The sequence below is a fragment of the Thrips palmi genome, unplaced genomic scaffold (genome assembly GCF_012932325.1).
Source record: "Thrips palmi isolate BJ-2018 unplaced genomic scaffold, TpBJ-2018v1 HiC_scaffold_16, whole genome shotgun sequence".
In the NCBI taxonomy this organism is placed as follows: domain Eukaryota; kingdom Metazoa; phylum Arthropoda; class Insecta; order Thysanoptera; family Thripidae; genus Thrips; species Thrips palmi.
In genome coordinates this window covers 3,778,862-3,799,645 of record NW_023144625.1, presented here as the reverse complement: position 1 = coordinate 3,799,645, position 20,784 = coordinate 3,778,862, and the positions used below count along the sequence as shown (strand labels likewise).

The 20,784-nt window shown below is 42.9% G+C and overlaps 2 protein-coding genes across 2 annotated transcripts; both read right to left on the bottom strand.

The window, feature by feature from the left end:
* Positions 1 to 302: 302 nt before the first annotated feature.
* Positions 303 to 4,482, bottom strand: LOC117642479 (zinc finger protein 16-like). The gene is made up of 3 exons (XM_034380716.1): positions 4,464 to 4,482; positions 2,637 to 2,909; positions 303 to 1,183 (listed from the first exon to the last, which is right to left on the bottom strand). The coding sequence occupies exons 1-3, from the start codon at positions 4,480 to 4,482 to the stop codon at positions 564 to 566; spliced, it is 912 nt and encodes a 303-aa protein (XP_034236607.1). The 3' UTR covers positions 303 to 563.
* A 9,960-nt stretch (positions 4,483 to 14,442) lies between these two features.
* LOC117642055 (zinc finger protein 22-like) lies at positions 14,443 to 17,408 on the bottom strand. The gene is made up of 2 exons (XM_034379864.1): positions 16,871 to 17,408; positions 14,443 to 14,768 (listed from the first exon to the last, which is right to left on the bottom strand). Exons 1-2 carry the CDS (start codon positions 17,167 to 17,169, stop codon positions 14,765 to 14,767), a joined length of 303 nt encoding a protein of 100 aa, XP_034235755.1. The 5' UTR covers positions 17,170 to 17,408; the 3' UTR covers positions 14,443 to 14,764.
* Positions 17,409 to 20,784: the final 3,376 nt, after the last annotated feature.

Here is a 20,784-nt window from a genome sequence, read left to right as displayed (position 1 = left end):
CGTTCGTTCGGATGCGACTCGGCCGTAAGTCAGCTTCTTCACGTTCAAACGAACTCGGCTCTGCTTGGAGCAGCGTGGCAGTTAGTGAGGTTCGTTTCAGCGTGACTGCAGTGAGTCCCGGTCCTAAAACAAAACGCAAAAATCAGACGCGTTGGGAAAAAGACGGCAGTTGGAGACAATGAACATCGGACGAGTGAAAGCATTCAGTGTCTCTGGGAACAAAACAACGTAGACGTAAATCACTCAAAAAATTCAGAACCAAACTGATTTATTAATTACAAAATATTACTGTGCGACGCAAGAGTTCAGTGTCTAACGAGGTCAGCGGATGTGTGGCTCAACATTACAAAAGAAAACCATTTGACCGCTTTCAGAAAATAATCATAAACAAAATGTTTGAACTGCACTCGCGGAACGGTGCGCTTGCGAGCGTGACGATGTGACTACTTCCTGGCCCCGTCGCATTCAAAAGTCCTCTCCGCCGCGTCAAAGCGAAAGTGACCAGCGCCTCACAGCTTATCACAAACGCCGCACTTGCACTACTTCACACTGAACTACTGTCCCTAATGAATGGACTCGTGCCTGCGTAGTGCTGACTGCTGTCGAAACTTCTTCCCGCAAACCTTGCACACGTAAGGCTTCTCTCCAGTGTGAATCCGCATGTGTCTAGCGACGGAAGCTCCATGACTGAACTTCATCGCACACACGTCACACTCGTACGGCTTCGCTCCAGTGTGAGTGCGCTTGTGTGCGATTAGAACATTTTTATGGGAGAACTTCTTCTTGCACTCGTGACACTCGAAAGGCTTCTCCCCAGTATGAATCCTCTTGTGCACAGTGAGATTGCTTTCCCGGTTAAACTTCTTCCCACACTCGTCACACTGGTACGGCCTCTCCCCGGTGTGGATCCTTGCGTGCCTCTGCAGATCCACAGCCGAAGTCCACAGCTTGCCGCACACTCCGCACGCGTGCCGCCCCGCCTTGGAGTGCCCCGCCAGGTGCTTCCGCAGGTCCGCCTCGGCCAGGAAACTCTTGCCGCACTCCCCGCACTTGTACGCGAGCCGCGCCTTCCCGCCTCGCTGCCGCCGCGAGGCCTGCTCCACCTGCCCCGCACCGCCGGCCGGGCCAGCCAGCGAGAAGGTGCCGCTGATGACCAGCTGCGGGGTCTCCGCCGGGACGGGGCCTGCAACGCCAGCACAAGCCAAAGGCACTTTCAATGACGACAATATTAAGTTGGGAGAAATTGACCTGAACCGGTATACGAACCAGCAAACATCGTTGAACTGAGCACATATGATGCTTTCACTAGTAGATTAAAACTAAAAGCATTTTCCACCCGTAAACGACATTCAAATTTGCCACGATGATAAAAAAGGCCCCAAAGAAGATTTGAAAACGGGAAATGGACGTGACGACGGCAATGGTACAATTACTCATAGAAAAATGCACTGAAAAACCACCTGATGCAATCGAAAAGGCGCCATTTTGCCTACATCAGTTTGTCCATGAGAGAAGGGCGCCCTGGAGTCCCAGCTTTTTCAGGCCGGGACGCCTTTCAGGGATGGCGCGAGTTTGAATCGCGCGGGCTAGAAAAGACGAACTGGCGACACTGTTGCTTAGCTTGCGATTCTGGGCTTGGCCAGCTCGCGGGTAGCGACACGCAGGCAGACGTGTCAGGGCCTTCGACAGCACCACATCTGGAGTGAGTACTTGGTGGTTCCTCCTTTCCCAAAGATCCAAGTCCTATTTACTCAGTTAGCATAGCCTTGATCCCCCCGTCCGAGCAACACTCAGCCGTAAGCGACTGGTTCGGTTTAGTAGGAGTTATTACATTTAAACCCTCCAACTACAAGTACACCGACAGTACGCATTATACGACTACGCCGCCTGGCCGAGGTTTGCACCACTTTGCGGCTAAACGGCTCATCGCACAACATTTCTGACAAGCTCAGAAGATTCAGGAAGGTTTTTTACATGCCCCGGCGTCTTTACATTTTGATTTGGTCAACCGGGGACCGAACGCGGCGAGCCTGAAGGGCGGCAGTGTGGCGCGGCCGAGGGTCCGCAGCGGCTGCACCGTCGTAGAACCGGCTGCCTGGATGGCTGGCCGCCGGCTACGCCCACCCTACCGCTTGGTGAATATTTCGTGCCTTTTCAGAAGAAATAACGGTGAAAAAGACACGTTGTCTTCGTCTCAGCGTGTAATATCACACCTAACGCAAGTTTGAACCAAGAAATCGGTGTCTACTGGCCTGTAGCGGTAGCGTGGGGGAAGCCGGCGGCCAGCCATCAGGCAGCCAGCCGCTGCGGACCCTCGGCCGCGCCACACTGCCGCCCTTCAGGCTCGCCGCGTTCGGTCCCCGGTTGACCAAATCAAAATGTAAAGACGCCGGGGCATGTAAAAAACCTTCCTGAATCTTCTGAGCTTGTCAGAAATGTTGTGCGATGAGCCGTTTAGCCGCAAAGTGGTGCAAACCTCGGCCAGGCGGCGTCCCGGCCCGAAAAAGCTGGGACTCCAGGGCGCCCTTCTCTCATGGTTTGTCCGCCAAATCAGTTGTGGCCCCCAACAAGATAAGAGAAGTACAAATCAACCCGACGGTGGCAGTGCAGTGCCGCTCGGGAGGCTGCCCACTCACCCTCTCCTCCGGGATGGCCGTCCTCGTCCACTCCGCGGTCTCGGCCGCCAGTCTCTGGGCTCTCTGGGTCCTCCGCCTTCACGGAGCCTGCAAGCAAGGCGGACTTCAGAATCAGATAGCGAAAAAGTGCGACGGACGCCGGGCCAGTCTCCCAGTCCTCACGGTGGGCTGGCCCGCAGGAACCGTGGACAAGAGACTCAGCCTGCGACCTGCAGGACCAACCAACAACCAAAGCATCCAACAAGCCATGCAAAGCACCTATGACTAATAAAACTACCCGAGAAGCAGACTTAGACAGTTACTGCACCTAAGGTCATCATGAAAAGCACACAAAATTTTAAGAGGTCCGTTTATTTTAAAATCATAAGATCACAGTTAGCTGCAACGCAACGTCAACAACTCGAAACTCGTGATGCAAGCGCACGCTTGAAAGAAGCGCATCGCAAATCTGAAGTGGCAAGAAGTCGGCGCCCTTTCCCTTGCCACACTCCTCGTCGCAGGAGCGTGACGACGCGTTCAGGCAAGCGCCACCAAATGTTGCGCTCCTTCGAGCGTTGCCGCTTTCGTTCGGATGCGACTCGGCCGTAAATCAGCTTCTACACGTTCAAACGAACTCGACTCTGCTACACTCTAAATGTCTTACGAAGAAATTTCCCATACTACGAAGGAAATGGCGCAAGCATAATAGGAAGGTGGTTTATCTTCGTATTACAAAGGTTTTTCTTTGTATCTTACAATGAAAAAGGTAAAAAGATTCGTATTACGAAGGAATATTGCTTCGTATTATGCTTGCACCGAGTTCATTGCAACGAATAACATAGGTCAAATTTCATTGTCAGACATTTAGAGTGTAGGGGCAGCGGGGAAGTTTGTGGGGTTCGTTTCAGCGTGACTGCAGGGAGAGTCCCGGTCCTGAAACAAAACGCAAAAATCAGACGCGTTGGGAAAAAGAAGGCAGTTGAAGGCAATGAACATCGTGCGAGTGAAAGCGTTTAGCGTCTCTGGGAACAGAACAACTGAGTTTTAAAAGTGAAACATAAAACAATTCAGAATCAATTATATTTACTACTATTAACAAAATATTGCTGTACGACGCGAAAGTTAAGTGTCATATAATGAGAAAAGCCGATAATTATGGCTCAACATGTCAAAGACAACCATATGATCGCTTTCAGAAAATAATCATTTTAAAAAAATGTTTGAACTGTAGTTGCGAAACATTGCGCTTGCGAGCGTGGCGATGTGTTAACTTCCTGGCCACGTCGCATTCAAAAGTCCTCTCCGCCGCGTCAAAGCGAAAGTGACCTCACACTCTAGAGTTCTTACGGATAAGTCATCTCCGTAAGCTACGGATAAAATTGATTCACTGTAATTACGGATGGGTTTGTTTGTATTACGGAGTTTGACAGCCGTATTACAGATAATATGAATCTCCATGTTCAGAGAATTTCTGTACGGACAAAATTATCCGTAAATACAATCACAAATGTTAATCCATAATTACGGCAACTAAACCTAGCCGTATTATAAACTCAACTTGTCCGTAGTCATGACCTAAACCTAGCAATCCGTAATTACAAGCATGAAGACCAATGATATTGGTCTTAATGTAATAATGATGTCATATTTTTTCAGTTTTCATTTGCAAACAAAGGACACTACTTCTGTGTATTCTATCATTCACATATTTTCCAGACTGAAAATTTCATCGTGTCATTTAGGCTGTCATCAAATGACATTCTAGGAAATCTAACCTCAAATTTTTATCAAATACGAAATTAAAATAAATATGTTGTTTGGTGTATGGTTAGGAAGCAGAGAATTTACCTGTGATACCCAAAAGCATCTTCAACACCCAATGTTCTAAAGCTGAAAAGTGCGTGGTAGCAAGACAGACAGCCTACCAGTTTTCACATGAGAACGCATCACTCCTCAAAGAAGTAGTTAATTACTACTTTTAGGAATAAGAAACTTTCAAATCATAAAGGTTTCTTCTCTTTACACTGAACTACGAGTAGAATCTAAACATAAACAAAGAAGTGTCCCGTGAGGCTAAAGTTCTCATACCGTCTTTGCTTGTTGTTTGTTTCTTGTATGAGAAATTAGGCGGAACGATAATGAGAAAAATTAAGATGAATTTATCAATCTGCCTAACTATCTTTCCTACCGACGTCAGACAGAATGTAGAGCACCTCATCCCAGTTCATGAAAAATTACGTGAAGATAATGCTAAGATTTTCTAAACCATCCCCAGTTTAATAGAGTTCTCTGAAATTTAGACTTTGGTATGTTGGTACACCTGTCTTGGGCGACGGGCACGAACATTTGAAATTCTACGGTGGCAGTTTGGCATTGGAAGTGACGGTTAAGTAGAGTCGAGTGCGATCCATACGAGGAACGAAAGTTTAGTTTGTGAGTCAGTATCGGCTAGCGTACTGCGCTTCGGTAAGTTCTTTCAACGTGACAAAGTAGCTGTGGCACAGTAGCTTCATCCCACTCGGTGCTGTTAAACCAAGCCGATCTCCTGCTCCTGGGCCAAACGGCCAAACAGACCTAGATGCTCGCCCCATTCTCCACCTGAGCGAAGCGAATCCTTAGCTGTGACGTTCGTCAAAGTCTCTTTGCTTTCAGAGTAACAAAATAGCATTCTGCTTTTGAACTACCGCCTTAAGTAATGAAGAATTTCGTTTTGTTTTTCCCGCCCGTCTTTCTGATCCTTTCCCCTCTACTTCCCCTCCTCTCCCCTCTCCCATCTCCACCCGCCCCGCCTCGCCTCCACTGCCCGAGAGTCGTTTTCGTTACGTTTTCGTGTTTTCGTCGCTGTTTCTATCGCACTCATGGGGCCGGGGCGCTCTGTGTAGATGCGAGAGAGACAGCGACGAAAATTACTCCGGGAATCAGTCTGCCTACAGGGCATACCGTCCCTGTACTTCGTTTTGTCGCTCTGTCTCTCTCGCACCTACACAGAGCCCCCCTTGAGTGCGAGAGAGACGGGGGACCGAAAGCACGACTCTCGGAATCAGTCTGTCAGCAGTGCACTCAGCACCAACCTAACCTACACGTCCTACCGTCCTTTGACTTTATTTTGAAGCACTCGGCGTGTGCCGGTGTTCATGCTCTTAACCTTTTCTTCATGAAATATTTTATTGCTATGTTCTTTTTTTGTTTTTTGACCGACTTTTCTCGCAACATCTGTTTTTTCCTCTGCTTTGGCTTGATTTTCTCTATGCATTTGCTTGTCTGTGCTATAACTTGATGCATCACCTGTTGCATTGAGGTGGCATTGCATTTGGTCTAGCTCAAACCTCGCTGTTGCCCATTTCTTTTTTCTGTTTCAGGAATGGATGTGTTTACCAAGGTTGGGTCCTTCACACGTGAGGAACTTATCCAAACGTTGCGAGATGGAGGTTTGGAGAAAGAAGTTCTGGATATAATTATAAGTGAGTACTGCCCCTTTTATTTTACTGTACTTTTCCTTTGGGCTTCTCAGCGTGGGTTAGTTTCAAACTCAACTCTTTTTGTGCATCGTCTTTCACAAGTGTGTCTCTCTATTTGGTTGCAGACCAACGCTTAGCGGGCAGGCATGTTCTCAAACTTAAGACGGAAATTGAGTACCGCAATCAGTTAAGCCTTACCATGGGTGATTTCCTTGATATCGAGGAAGCTCTCACCAACGGCTTGGTGAGCATAAATTGCATGAACAATAATTGCTCCCTTGAAAAATGTGTTAGTTATAATCACAGATGCTCTTGAAATGTTACAGGCCTGTTCCCTTAAATCAGATAGAAATGATTCGATGCTTGGTAGACCAGGTCCCAGCAATTCGGCGAATGACAAGTCCGAGGATTATTTGGTATGTAGGAACAAACTTTCTCTGAGCGTAGTGAAGCCTTCCACCTGCTATTAGTCTAAGAAGTCTATTACCTTCAAAAATATTATTTTTCACATGCATGTGTTTTATGTGTTTGCAGTCTCTTTTACATTCAAAAGACAAAATTGAAAATGTGGTTCCCACTGATATGGTGAGTATCCTGATCATTGATTGTCTTCTTTATTATTTGATCTCTTTTCATACTTTGTTTTAAAAATGTTTCAGTCCTTTTCTGATGAGGACACCACCAATCCTTCAAACATGGTAAGCATTTCAACCTAGGAAGACACCAATGTGTTCTAAAGCAATTGGACTATCTTTTCATTCATTTTTCTCAATTATGTAGTTTTGCTGTTCCTCTGAAGAAAGAGACAATGAGGGTAATGATTTGGATGACATGAATGATTCAAATCACAGCAATGTAAGTATTAATTTTAAATTTTGTTCTTATTTTTTATTTTGCCCAGGACATTAATGCATTTGCTCTACTTTCAGGAAAGCTCAAGTAATGGTAGTGATAATATTTTGCTGGATCATTTGACACCAGAGCAAATAGGAAAGATGGCTTCATACCACAAACTTGTGGCTAAAACTCAAATTAAAAATTACAACAAAGCAGTTTCCCTAGGTGCGTAGTTGAAGAAATTATCTAAGTCATAGTTGATCATGTTGTTTCCCTTTCAATTTGACATGGTTGTATTTGATAGGTGTCCCCTGCAAAAAGCCAGATTTTATTTTTGACTCCTCCCCGGAGCCAAAACGTCCTAAGCGTTCAGGTGGCAACAAATCATCCACTGAACAGGCCAAGAAGGTATGGAGGTTTTTTTAATGTGCTGGTTCCTACTGTTTCCAGCAAACCTGCTTTATTCTCATCTTTTCGTCGTTTTGTTTTGTAATATGAATTTACTTTCAGTCCCAAATTAATGTAAATGAGTCACCAGACTTCAATGATGATGGTTCATCATGCAGGAGAGCAAGTTTACGTACTTTTTCAAACCCACGCAAGGTGATTGTCTTTGATGTAGTGTTTGTTGATTTCCTGCGTTGTACTTGTCACTAATTTTCTCTTGTCAATTTCTAAGGATGTCGAAAGTCATTCGTCTGGAGCGTCAACCTCCAAGACTATTGTGAATGTTCCTTCAGTCTCTAAATCAAATTTAACAAGACCATCCAAATCCAAGCCCAATGCAGGCGAATCATGTCTTGAACAGCCTGGTACAAGTAGGCCATCAACCTCTTCATGTTCAAATAGAGTGATATCTAAACAGAAATCAAAGGATGTAAGTAATCAATATGTTGTATATTGGCCACTGTTTCTGTTTTTGTTATCTAAATGTTTTGTTGTATGGTTTGTATTATAGCTTCCTAAGAAGGACATTGATGAGGAACATCGACCGTTCCTTGAGGCCCCTAACTTGGTATTTAAAAATAAATGTTGTTTTATGATACTACTTTTTATTTCATTATAGAAGCTTACTAATATATTCATTTACCTGACAGGATCGTTCACATATTGCTCTCATCAAGGACTTCCTCCAAAGTCCCATAAATTATACTGTGAGTAGCAGAAGTGTCACTTAATCATGCTTTAGTTAAACTTGAAACTACTTTTGCTTTCCTTTGCTCTTGTTACAGTATTCAATCAGCAGCATTATAGAAAAGGAGGAAGACTTGGAAAATGAGTGGATGTTACTGCAGCGGGATGGGGTTCTATTTGGCAAATTACTGGACAAAGTGCTTAGGTGTCTTGTAGACCACTTGTACTCTCTGGTTCCGTAAGTTCTTTGGGAATAATGTTTAAAATTGTATTTTGAAGGTATTTCCTTTTAATTGTTTAAGTTGGTTTTTCCTTTTTGTCAGAAATCCAAATCTTGTGTCTCCAGAGATGAGGGAATCTCTTGCGGTGAGCTTGGTGGCCAGTTTCCCGAAACTAGCACAGAAGTCGAGGGAAGGTGAAACACCATGGGTAAGTGGCCATAGCTTAGTCATTCTGAAAGCAATGTGTCATTTCTCTTGAGGTCAACCAAGTCCGAATGCATCTTGAATGAACTGGTCTGAGTGTTTCATATTTTCTGTAATTACAAGAATGCAAATTGAACTGTTATTTTCCTATTTCTGTTTTTAGGGTTGGCTCTATGATCGTGCAAACAACATAGGAAAAATTGCTAACATTGTTCAAAACAAACAAAGGGCGCAAAAGGAAAAGAGGCTCCGAGGTGGAGGAACAGACAAACGTAAGAAAGCTGCTAACAAAGAGAATCTTGTTCCAGACCTAGCATTATTGAATCAAATCCCTGATTCTGTCCTGAGCAAAGAAGTAAGTTTTCTGAGTGTGCATCTTGCAACTGCCCGGAATGTTTTTTGTAATTATGAATTATTTCTGTTTGTTCAGGCAAAGTTTCTCAAATTATTAGCTGCTAATGACACAAACAAGATGGAAATTATTGCAAAGCTCAAAGCCACTTTTCAGGAAAGGAGACAACTGATACTTGAGGGGAAATACACTGTCAGTGCTGTGACACAAGTTTTTCACCATTTAAGATCTTTCAGGGGAGAAATGGTAAGCTATATAAAGAACATACTTCTTTTTATGTAGTTGCAATTCTACTGCTGTTGTTATCTAAGTTTTTCTGTTCCAAGGTTGAACTGGAATTCAGAGGAATATTTTCAGGGAAAGAAAATGAATTCTTGATGCAGTTTTCAGATGTTGCATCAAAGTTAGTTACACTGGCAGAAGAGGACCCAGTTAAATACACTGACTGCCTTCCCTTCAAAGATAGTAAGCGTGCATTTCAAATGATTAAATCATGTAAATTTGGGCCTTGATTAATTCAAAATTTATCTTGAATTCATTTGCAGTCTGTTTGAACGCAATGTTGGTGCTCAAGAAATACCTCCCCAAACCTGTCAAATGCTATAAGTGGGAGAACTTAATGGATCCAGTTGGAAAAGTTTCTGACTTAATTGAGGTCTTGCCAGTAAGTTCACTCATTTTTTGCAATGTGTTAAGAGGTTTTACCACCCTGCTTTTCTTTGACATTTTTATATTACCAGGTTGGTACAAATGTTCAAAACAGCATTGAAACCAGGAGGCAGCTTGCGAAGATGGCCATTCAACCCTACCTTCTAGCAATAGGCACTTGTGATAAGGTGGAAACATATTTCATTGTATTGGGTGATAGCCAGTATGTAATGTTGCCCAGAAACACGGAAGCAATTCGGGCATTAGATTTATTATTTAAGGTGCATTTTGTGTTAAATGTACATTACTGCCTAGCGTGGAAAAATGTGTATCGATTCATTGCAGCACACATCTATCATCTTCCTCCTGAAAACAAACGCCTCTCAGTTTTTACAGAGAAATGGTTGCATTTGACTAGCCTTTGAACTCTCTAGCTGCTTGACATTGTTTAGTTTACTTTCATGATAACCATTGGTTCATTGCAGCCTGCATTTATTATTTCCTACCAGAAGGCAATTATTTTCTCTTGTCAATTTTGGACTTATTTAAAATTATTAAGTTTATCATTCGTAACTTGATGAATATCTAATAAAGATGTTGGAACCTTTTTTCTTTTTAAGGCAGTTGTTATTAAACTCTGACTCGAATCTAAATGTGTTGTTATTAAACTTTGACTCGAATCTAAATGTTTGTGAGATAATTTCTAATCCTTCCTTTGTAATCACCCACCATTCTCTTCTGCGCCAGTCTGGCCTCTAAGGTATGGACCCTTGAATAGACAAATATCAGGCTTGTTCTTGCCGTTTTATTTCATACCTCAAACCCTCAAAACCACAGCACTCAAAAGCCCTTGAGCGGGCGGGCTATTCAGCTATATTGTCTGGTTGGGTAACTTTCCGCGTTTGAATCGAGCGCGTAGGGGAGACATGCGCGCTGCCAACATAACATTTAAAAATTAAAATCTTAGATGGTTTACTTAGGCTACTTAAGTTGAGTCCAAGTTCGAAATCGGGTGTTCCAATCAATCGACCTTCCACTAATGTAGCCATTAGAATGAGGTATCTCGTAAAACTGTGGCCAAGAAAGTAAATTTTATTGTGGTGGTGGTGGTGTTACTGGAGACTTCACCCTTCACCCCTCACCCCTCCGTCTCAGCCAGCATAAACAAGTTCATAACCTCATAACACATGAGTCAAGTGATTTGAAACTTATGGTAACTCTTGTGTACAATTTTTCTTTTAAAAAACTGTCGATGTTAATTTTTTGAGGACGAATCTAAGACTTTTGAATCAGTAAATAGCAATGGATATATTTGTGTTTTAGGACTCTGCTGCAGTGATGTGAATGCTGAAGAAAGACATTTCTGGGAACGACTGCTTTGAAATTGAACTTAGCCACTTGTTCACTTCTAGGTAGGTAAAGTTAAAGTTTTGATTAAGTTTTCACCAGCACCAATTTGCTTCATTTCCTTTTATTTATATATTTTGTTTTACTTTACAGCCATGCTGTACTGAGCTTCTTGTTAAAGCACGGTGCCTGGAGGCCTCCGTAAATTTCAACAGCATTTGAAGGATCACAATCACTCATCTCCCACTATTTGTGCAATGTGAATGCCAAAGAAAGATATTTCTGGGACGACTGCTTTGTAATTGAACTTCACCACTTGTTCACTATTAAAGGAAGGTAAAGTTGAAATTTTAATTATGTTTTCACCAGCAGCAAAATTGCTTAGTTTCCTCTTATTTATCTATTTTTGTTTTACTTCACAGCCATGCTATTCTGTGCTCATTGTGAAGGCTTAGTTCCTGGAGGCCTTAATGAATTTCAACAGCATTTGAAGGATCACAATCACAAATCTAACTTTATTTGTGCAAACGGTAACTGTGCAACTGACAGAAAGTTGTATCATGTGAAGTCGTCTTTCATCCGACACCTTGAGGTGCATCATGGAAATCTGTGTGATGCTGTTGCGGAGTCTGAAGAAGGAAACTCCTATGAAGGAAACTCCAATGAAGGAAACTCCAATGAAGGAAACTCCAATGAAGGAAACTCTCTTGGAAATGCATCGTTTCAAGACAATTTTATTGACCCAGCTGTTGGGGAAGATAATGCTGGGAACGGTGATGTGGATAGTAATTCAAATGATGAAATGGACTACCTTGTTTGTGGTGAACAGAATGATGGTCGTGAAGGTCCAAATGATTTTAATACTAAATTGGAAGCAGCTGCTGCTTTTTTAGTACTTCAGCTTTGGCGACATGGCAATGTCCCTGGGCTTGCTATATCACGAGTCATTGCAGAAACAACAAAGTTAATAAACAGTGTTGTGTCAGCTACTAAAGAAACAATCATGTCAAATCTGAGAGCAAATGGCATTACTGAACAAGTCATAAATGATTGTGTAAATAACATCTATGTTTATGATCCTTTTAGGAATCTCAGAACTTCTGAAAAGCAGATGGATACCTTTGAAGATCTCTATAATTTGGTAAAACCTGAACCAAAGCCACTTGGCAGGCGTATTGAAGATCGGGCTGAAAGAAATTCCATACTTAGGCTACCGGTTGATATTGCAATCAATTTTCAGTATGTCTCTTTGATTAAGACATTGACAGTGGTTCTAAATAATCCAGTTTTTTTCAAGCTCATTCATAGTGAAGTTCCTAGTTCTGATGGTCGCCTTCGGTCCTACCTAGATGGATCTCTTTGCAAGGACCACCCTTTAATATCCAAGTACCCCCACACACTTAGACTAGTGAAATGGGTGGATGACAGTGAAGTAGTCAATGCACAAGGGGCCAAGACATCAATCCATAAAATCTTGACTGACTGCTTCCTGGTACAGAATTTGCCCATTGAAGAAAATTCTCGCCTTCGTTCCATTCACCTAAATTCATATGCCTACAGAGAAGACTTTCCTGAAGGTACAGGGGTAGATGCTGTTTTGGAGCCTTTTTTTGCTGAGCTTTCTCAGCTGGAAACAGAAGAAGGTGTGTCAATCTCTGTGGATGGAAAACCCTACACCCTGAGAGCAAGCCTCATCGCATTTGCAGCTGATACACTTGCCGCCCATGAACTACTCGGTTTATGCTGCCCATCAGCCAACCGTATTTGTTCACAGTGCCTTGTTCTGAAGCAAGAACTACACCAAAATATTTTGGCAATGGGGAAGGAACGCAGCAAAGAAGTTCATGCAGTAAACTTAGAAGAGCTACGCACCAAAGGTAAAGAATTTGCAGTTCTTTCGTCAGGTTTGAAGAGGAGCAGTCTCCTCATTGAAAAGTCCACTTGCGCTGAATTCCCAGATGCTATGATTAAAGATCCAATGCATGACATCCTGCGGGGCATTGCACCAATGGAAATAAAGTTGGTGTTACATGAATATTGTGTTGTTAAAAAATATTTTGAAATTGAAGATTTTAATGCTGCTCTGAAATCTTTCAACTATGGGCCAGCAGATGTTAAGAACCAGCCATCACCCAACTTCACCTCTGACTCATTGAAGAAACCCATTTCTTACGTACTGCATCAGTCAGCCGCTCAAACTTGGTGCCTTCTCCGTGTTTTCCCATTTATTATCTCCAAGTTCTCCAAAATTCCTCAAGATTGTAAGCATCGCAAACTTCTTGTTCTTCTGAAAAGACTGAGTGATATTGTATTTAGCACTGAACCAGGTGACGGTGACTTAGACCTCTTAGGACAGCTAATTGAAGAACACCACACACTTTTCTTTACCCTTTATCCACCACCGGAAACTGCATCCAAATCAAACCAACAAGCCCCACAAGAAGAAGAGGAAGACGACTCTGACTGTGATGAAGATTTTTTACAAGAAGAGGAAAAGGAAGACAATCCACCTGGAGTCAGAGAGGAAGATGCCAGCAATAATCCTAGACCTAGCAAGAAAAAGAAGAGAAGGGTTAAGGTGGTGAGGCCTTTATTCAAGCACCACTACTTGTTGCACTACTTGAAATTTATTAGACGATATGGACCACTCATTCTTTATGAGGTAAAAACACTTATTTTTTTATTTTTTTTTATTTACATTATTTTTGGCATTAATGTTTTGGCATCATTAATATATTTTACCTTTCTTTTCTTGCACACAGGTTTGAGGCAAAGAATGCACTATCAAAGAGGTTTGGCGCTATTTGTAACAATTTTCAAAACCTCCCTTTCACATTTGCAAACCTGCATCAAATTGTACATGCAGCAGACCTGATTGATGTCACTACTTCAGTCAAAGAAGAGATGCGCTGTCCACGTGGGAAGTCCTATGTAGCCAGTTTGTTGCCAGAGTTCATCCCACTCTCGGAGCTTGGCATATCGGAAGATGATGTGTTACAGAAAGTCTCCAAAGCTACATCAGGGGGCTTCAAATTCAGTGTTGGACTGTATTGTGCCCTGCCAATCCATGAGAATGGTCTCCCTGTGTTTGGGAAGATTTGTTCACTTTATAATGATGGTACACAAATCTTTGTTATCACTGAGGATGTCAAAGTGACTTATGATGAAGGGTTTGCAGCATTTCTTATTGGTGCTGATCAGGTTGAGCCAACTGTTAGAGCATTCAGGACCTCTATGTTACCAGCAGTGCGACCAATGGCCCCCTGGCCTGCTGGCAATGGTATGTACCTGTCGCCTCGCAACCTGATTGCTGATACCTATATCGAGGCATATCATGATATAATTTAGGTCATGAAACTTTGTCACTGTGAAATGTAATGTCACCTAGTCATTTGTAAATAACGACATTAATTCTGGTATGTACTGTAATCTACATTTTAATGTTTTTATTAAAGTAAAACATCACACATTGTTTTATAATTTGTTTATTTTTTATTTATTCTCTGACATTCCCTTCACAGTAGTCTCACCGCTTCAAAAGTAGCATTGAAAGTCTTTAGACCAGGAGTATGGCCAGTCGCGGGGTGAGGAGGGGGCACGGATGTACAGTGGCGCACCCTGCGGGCTGAAGTGTGCACTGGCTGCTACTGACAACTCAACTGTAGTTCCAAGTGTGGCCACCACGCATGGCCAGGCGGCGCTGAGCTTTACCCCCCTCGAACCCCTACCGCAGTTTACAAGTCCCTTGTTTTGGTCTGGCGTCGATCAGCGTCGGGATCCATCAAACAAAATATTTGTGCAATAACGGTGGAGTGCCAGCCCAAAGTCCCGGACAGATGACATTGCTTGCGCACACAGAAGAAGTCAGTGCATGTGATTTGTGTTGTCACTCGGTTCCTCCAGCATAATGCATCCGATCAGCCGGCAATATAACCTCATCAGGACACCTCACCTAGGAATGAAAGAAACAACATTGATAGTGAATAATAGGGGAAAGTTTCTGGAACTCCCACAATTACTGCTTGGTTCAATAATTCAGTTACTGAGATGGATTATTTAAATGCAGTGATGCATAGTCAACGCCAAGTTTGGGTGGTGAGTACATCTTATTCTACTGTTAAATCTGCTCCATAGTTCAGCAAAAGTGCCACTCAGGCGATTCACTCATTCTAGTTGGCTCTGTTACAAGCCAAACAGTTGTAAAAAAATTTGCAAGTGCATAAAAAACATTTTTGGCAGTAATTTTTTTAATTTACTGCTAATCTGTATCCATACAGTATGGCAACGAGCAATTTCTGGATTTTGTGTCCGTACAGTATGGCGATGAGTACTTTACGGATTCTGTATCCGTACTGTATGGCAATCAATCCATTTTCTATGGATTCTGTAAAACTATCCGTACTTACAAAGTCAAATCTGTTACGGACAAAGCCATCCGTATCTTACAAACCAGGCTATCCGTATTACGCTTGCGCAAAAAAGTTTGTAAGGTACGGATGAAATTCTTTGTAATACGGATGAAGGCATCCGTAAGAACTCTAGAGTGCACAGCTTTTCACAAACGCCGCACTTGCACAGCTTTACACTGAACTAAGGTAAAAAATCAATTGTGGGTCACATTTTTGAAAATTCCAAATTAAGGCCTTTAATTTTGACCTGGTGACAAAAGTGCACGTGCGGCCTTTAACTATGGTCCTTGGACTAAGTTTTGCAGCATAGTAGCCCCGTCTATCATCCTTATTTACTAAGCTGTGGCTGTTTTAAAAATAGACTGTTTTGGCCCACAATTGATTTTTGGAACCAGTTGTGGGTCAGCATTGTAGAAAGCTCAAATTTTGATATGATTTGCTTAGATGCGAAAGGAATTCACTTTTGAATTTATTTTTCGGAATCGTGAAAACTGCAGGATCTGTAGCACAATGAATCAATTGTGGGTCATATCAATTGTGGGCCATTTCGTCTTTTTGCTTGTAAATTGACCACTTTTGCAAGATATTTTCTTATTTTCATTAATGAAAGGTCCCTGGTTCTCAATAAACCAAGCAGGCACGTTTTTCACTCAAAGAGGAAAAATACATAAACAGGCTTATTTCACTGTGAGACAGATGTGAGGTAAACGTCCTGTATTAGAGACGAGACTTTTATAGTGCATATTCTAGGGCCGCCTGTGTGGTAGACAATCCAACACTACACCCTTTCATCCTGAGGTATTGCTACAGTTTATAATCTATTTCAGTCAGAATATTTAGTCTGTAGGGATTGATTTGACTCATTTTAACAGGGCCGGACTGGCCTCGGGTGCCTAGCCTGCAGTTAGAGAGCGTTCCCCTTCCGGGCGCTATGTAAGCCCCGCAATGCCCCCCCCTCCCCAACAAAAAAAGCCTTATGGCAGACTGGCAGAAAGAGCTAGCGTTGTCATTCGGGGCTGTAGCCTAAGCTTGACAACCTTCGTATCGTAGTACTAAATGTGACAGAGCAGAAAAATAGAATTTACTGTGATACATCAGTCATTCAGAAGCGCAGAAAACAAAAAAAGTATAAGAAAAACTACCGTAAAATTCGTCTAAAATTATGGGTCGGACATGGTAGCGAACGCTACTTTGCCATCACCCGCGCACCATGGCATTGAATGATTTTGGCTGTACTATGGTAAATTTATGTTCCCTGACCTATTATGAACCTAAATCAGCAAGGGCGTCCCATTTTACCTCGTAATAGCTTCACGGTGGCAATTTGAAAAAAACACGATTTTTCGCCTCGTTGGATGGGCGCTTTTTTCACGACTTTTTGAAGGGCCTTCCTTTGAAGCCTGATAGGAGCTGTCACAGTCGTCGCTCGGACAAAAACGCTATTTGGGGAGACAAAGAAAGGTTGGAGGAAGGTCTACCGCGAAATTCAAATCGATTCAATCTCCGTCGGGTCTGCGGTGACCCGTCGAAAAAAATGACCCACAATTGATTCGTGACCCACAATTGATTTTTTACCTTACTGTCGTGCATGAATGGACTCATGCGTGCGTAGTGTTGACAGCTGTCGGAACTTCTTCCCGCACACCTTGCACAAGTAGGGCTTCTCTCCAGTGTGGATCCGCTTGTGCTAGCGAGGTTAGAACTATAACTGAACTTCATCGCACACACGTCACACTCGTACGGCCTCTCCCCAGTGTGGGTGCGCTTATGTGTGATTAGTACATGCTTAACGGAGAACTTCTTCTCGCACTCGTCACACTCAAAAGGCTTCTCCCCAGAATGCATCCTCTTGTGCACAGTTAGATTGCTTTCCCGGTTAAACTTCTTCCCACACTCGTCACACTGGTAGGGCTTCTCCCCGGTGTGGATCCTCGCGTGTTTCATTAGATCCGCAGCCCCACGCCACTGCTTGCCGCACACTCCGCACGCGTGCCGCCCCGCCTTGGAGTGCCCCGCCAGGTGCTTCCGCAGGTCCGCCTCGGCCCGGAAACTCTTGCCGCACTCCCCGCACTTGTACGCGAGCCGCGCCTTCCCGCCTCGCTGCCGCCGCGAGGCCTGCTCCACCTGCCCCGCACCGCCGGCCGGGCCAGCCAGCGAGAAGGTGCCGCTGATGACCAGCTGCGGGGTCTCCGCCGGAACAGGGCCTGCAACGCCAGCACAAGCACTCCTATAAGCCCACGAAGCATTTGCTTCATAATTACAAAGAAAACGAAGACATTGTAGAATTGCTTCGTATTACGAAGAAATGCTTCGTCCAACGAAGAAATGCCTCGTCTTACGAAGAAATGCTTCGTCTTACGAAGAAATGCTCCGTCTCACGAAGGAATGCTTCGTCTTACGAAGGATTTTGCTTCATGATACGGAGCATTTTGCTTCATGATACGAAGCATGTGTTCTTAGATTTTACAATGCCTTATTTTCTTTGTATTAAGAAGCGATTCCTCAAAGGGTTTTTGCATTCCCAATTTCCTACTAAGAAATGCCTTGTAGTCATAATTAGCTCAGTATTGTGACAGCACGGCATTCCTCAGTAGGAAATTGGAGATGCAAAAACACTTCGACGAATCGCTTCGTAACACAAAGAAAATGAAGGCATTGTAAAATCTTAGAACAAATTCTTTGTTTCATGACCAAAATCCTTCTCAATACATTGGGCGAATTCAGGTCAACTTGAACGGGGTTTGACCCCGACCCCCCCCAGAACTTGCTCCAAACAGGGGCGCCGGAAGTGGGGTGCAGGGTGGGCAGGCTGCCCCCCCTGGAATTTGGCAGGGGGGGCATCGCCCCCCCTGGACTTTGGTGGGAAGCTGCGAAAATCGAGCCTAGGGTCAGTTGGAGCAATTATAGGACACGGGGTAAAAATGGGACAGCATATTCCAAGGGGTACCCGACTCAAGATAATCATTGCGCGTCTAGTTGGTAACCAGTGAAATAATCAACATCATCCAATGAAATGACAATCATACTTGCGGGGATTCAATCACTTTTGACAATTTTTGCGAGACCACTGCTCCAACTATCAGCGGTCAAAGCCTTCCCGAGGCGGGGCATGAAAGAGTAGGGTCTTTAAAATAGTAAGGCGTCGAGGGAGGCCTTTGACCGCAACTAAATTGGATGCAGTGACCGCTCAAAGTCAGCGAAAACGATGATTTTTTGAAATTCTTTCACTTTTTGACCATTTTTGCGGGACCACTGCTCCTAAACTATCAGCGGTCAAAGCCTTCCCGAGGCGGGGCCTGAAAGAGTAGGGTCTTAAGAATAGTAAGGCGTCGAGGGAGGCCTTTGACCGCAACTAAATTGGATGCAGTGACAGTTCAAAGTCAGCAAAAACGGTGATTTTCTGAAATTCATTCACTTTTTGACCATTTTTGCGAGACCACTGCTCCCAAACTATCAGCGGTCAAAGCCTTCCCGAGGCGGGGCATGAAAGAGTAGGGTCTTTAAAATAGTAAGGCGTCGAGGGAGGCCTTTGACCGCAACTAAATTGGATGCAGTGACCGCTCAAAGTCAGCAAAAACGATGATTTTCTGAAATTCATTCACTTTTTGACCATTTTTGCGAGACCACTGCTCCTAAACTATCAGCGGTCAAAGCCTTCCCGAGGCGGTGCATGAAAGAGTAGGGTCTTTTTAAGCACCTTTTTTGGTGGGGGAGGGGGGTAATTAGGAACGTAGGATTTAAAATTGTTTGCCCCCCCTGAGGAAATACACTTCCGGCGCCCCTGGCTCCAAACAGTCTTAAGGGGAGGTTCTACTGAAAATCTTACTTTCTTCAAATTGAGTCCCACTTTTCATGTTCATTGTAAATTTAAAGTATTTTATAGTAAATAGTAAAATTTGAATTTTGGGAAGGAATACCTAGCCCCAAATCCAGTCGAAGAGGAATTTTCTGCTATTTCCAGTCGTATCTTGAAAAATTCTCCTACGCAAAGTTTTTCAACGTAAACTGATGTTCTGGGCATTTTTCACTTTTTTGGTTCATAATTGATAAACCGTGGCATTAGTAACATACTGGGACCATTGCAAAATCATAAGCTGTGTTTTCAACATAGCATGTCACTAAAATTTCAAGAAAATGGTCAAAATCCTGATATTTTAGTGTCTTTTTTTCTGATAAGCAGTGCCAAAATAAATTTGATGGGTCTCATGTCTTGGTGATGCCACGCTTTATTGCATATGAGCCAAAGAAGTGAAAAATGTCCAGAACATCAGTTTACGTTAAAATACTTTGCGTAGGGGAATTTTTTAAGATATTGCTAAAATAGGCTGAAAAATCCTCTTCGACTGGATTTGGAGGAAGGTATTTGGCTCTAAATTTCATGTTTGGCTATTAACAATGTAGTACTACACATATGCAACAAATGTTAACACTAGGGCTCAATTTGAAAAGTGCCATTTTTTCAGTAGAACCTCCCCTTAATTCATTGGTCTATACCTAAAACCACCGCCAAAAAAATTTGGTTGAAAAATATTAACATTTGGCTGAGCTGTGGCACTTTTTGTTTTTTGGTCAATTTTAGTGAAATTAGTACAATGAAAATTTGAAATAAGCGTCATCAGAAAGCGTCATTTTTCCATTAAATTAGTCAAACATAGCAAAATGTAGATATCTCAAGTGACCTTTGAGCTAGCCCACTTTGCACCTAGGGTTGCTATGTCCTGCTGGTACCTATTGACCCAACAAATCTTGAACCGATTCCGTGACCCAAACCCAGATTTCGTTCCACCATGGGCTGGAATTACTCTCTATGGTTGGTTCCGTCTGGAGTTGAGTTTGCCGTTTGGGTTCCATCACCAAACTGATTTGGAGAAAGACAGGACAGAAGTGGACAAAAATGTGACAGACATCAGAAGTAAAAGGTGAAAATCGATTAACAATTATGCTAGATCCACTTGATTATTACGTATTATATTTTCTTGGACTTCCTATTAAGAAGCTGTCAAAAGTTGGTGTTTGTAGTACATTTGCAAATTGTATTTATGTTCTTTTTTACTCCCCTCAAACTCCATTTGCCTCTGATACTGCATAAAGAGACTAAAATTGCAAGATTGACCTCATCGTACTTTACATTTAGTGAAATTTCAAATGTTTTAGCTAAATCGACAAGTCAAAAGTTGCGCTTTCTGGAACGATTTCCTAAAAATAAAAAACTCCGTCCCAGATTTTTTTTATGTTGTTGCCAGGGCCCTAGAAATGAATTTTGAAAGGTGGGGCAAGGTTTAATATTTCGATTTTTAGGTAAAATTACTAGAAATTCTTCAGCCTCCAGTGCAAATTGAGTGAGGTGGGGTCTATGACCGGAATTGCATTGGTCTATCATAGGACAACTCATATCAAACAAATCAGGCCTCAAAAATCCCCATTTCGAGAAAAAATAGTTTTTTCAAATTTTCATTGTACCAATTTCACTAAAATTTAACAAAAAACAAAAGTTGCCACAGCTCAGCCAAATGTTAATATTTTTCAACCAAATTTTTTTGGGGGTGGTTTTAGGTATGG

What these genes read in the sequence shown, in the direction of transcription:
- LOC117642479 (XM_034380716.1), bottom strand. An exon ending in CGGCCATCCCGGAGGAGAGG is followed by an intron (nt 1,184 to 2,636) that starts GTGAGTGGGCAG and finishes CTGGCGTTGCAG; the next exon opens with GCCCCGTCCCGGCGGAGACC.
- LOC117642055 (XM_034379864.1), bottom strand. Translation starts at nt 17,169, where the DNA reads ATGAAACACGCGAGGATCCACACCGGGGAGAAGCCCTACCAGTGTGAC.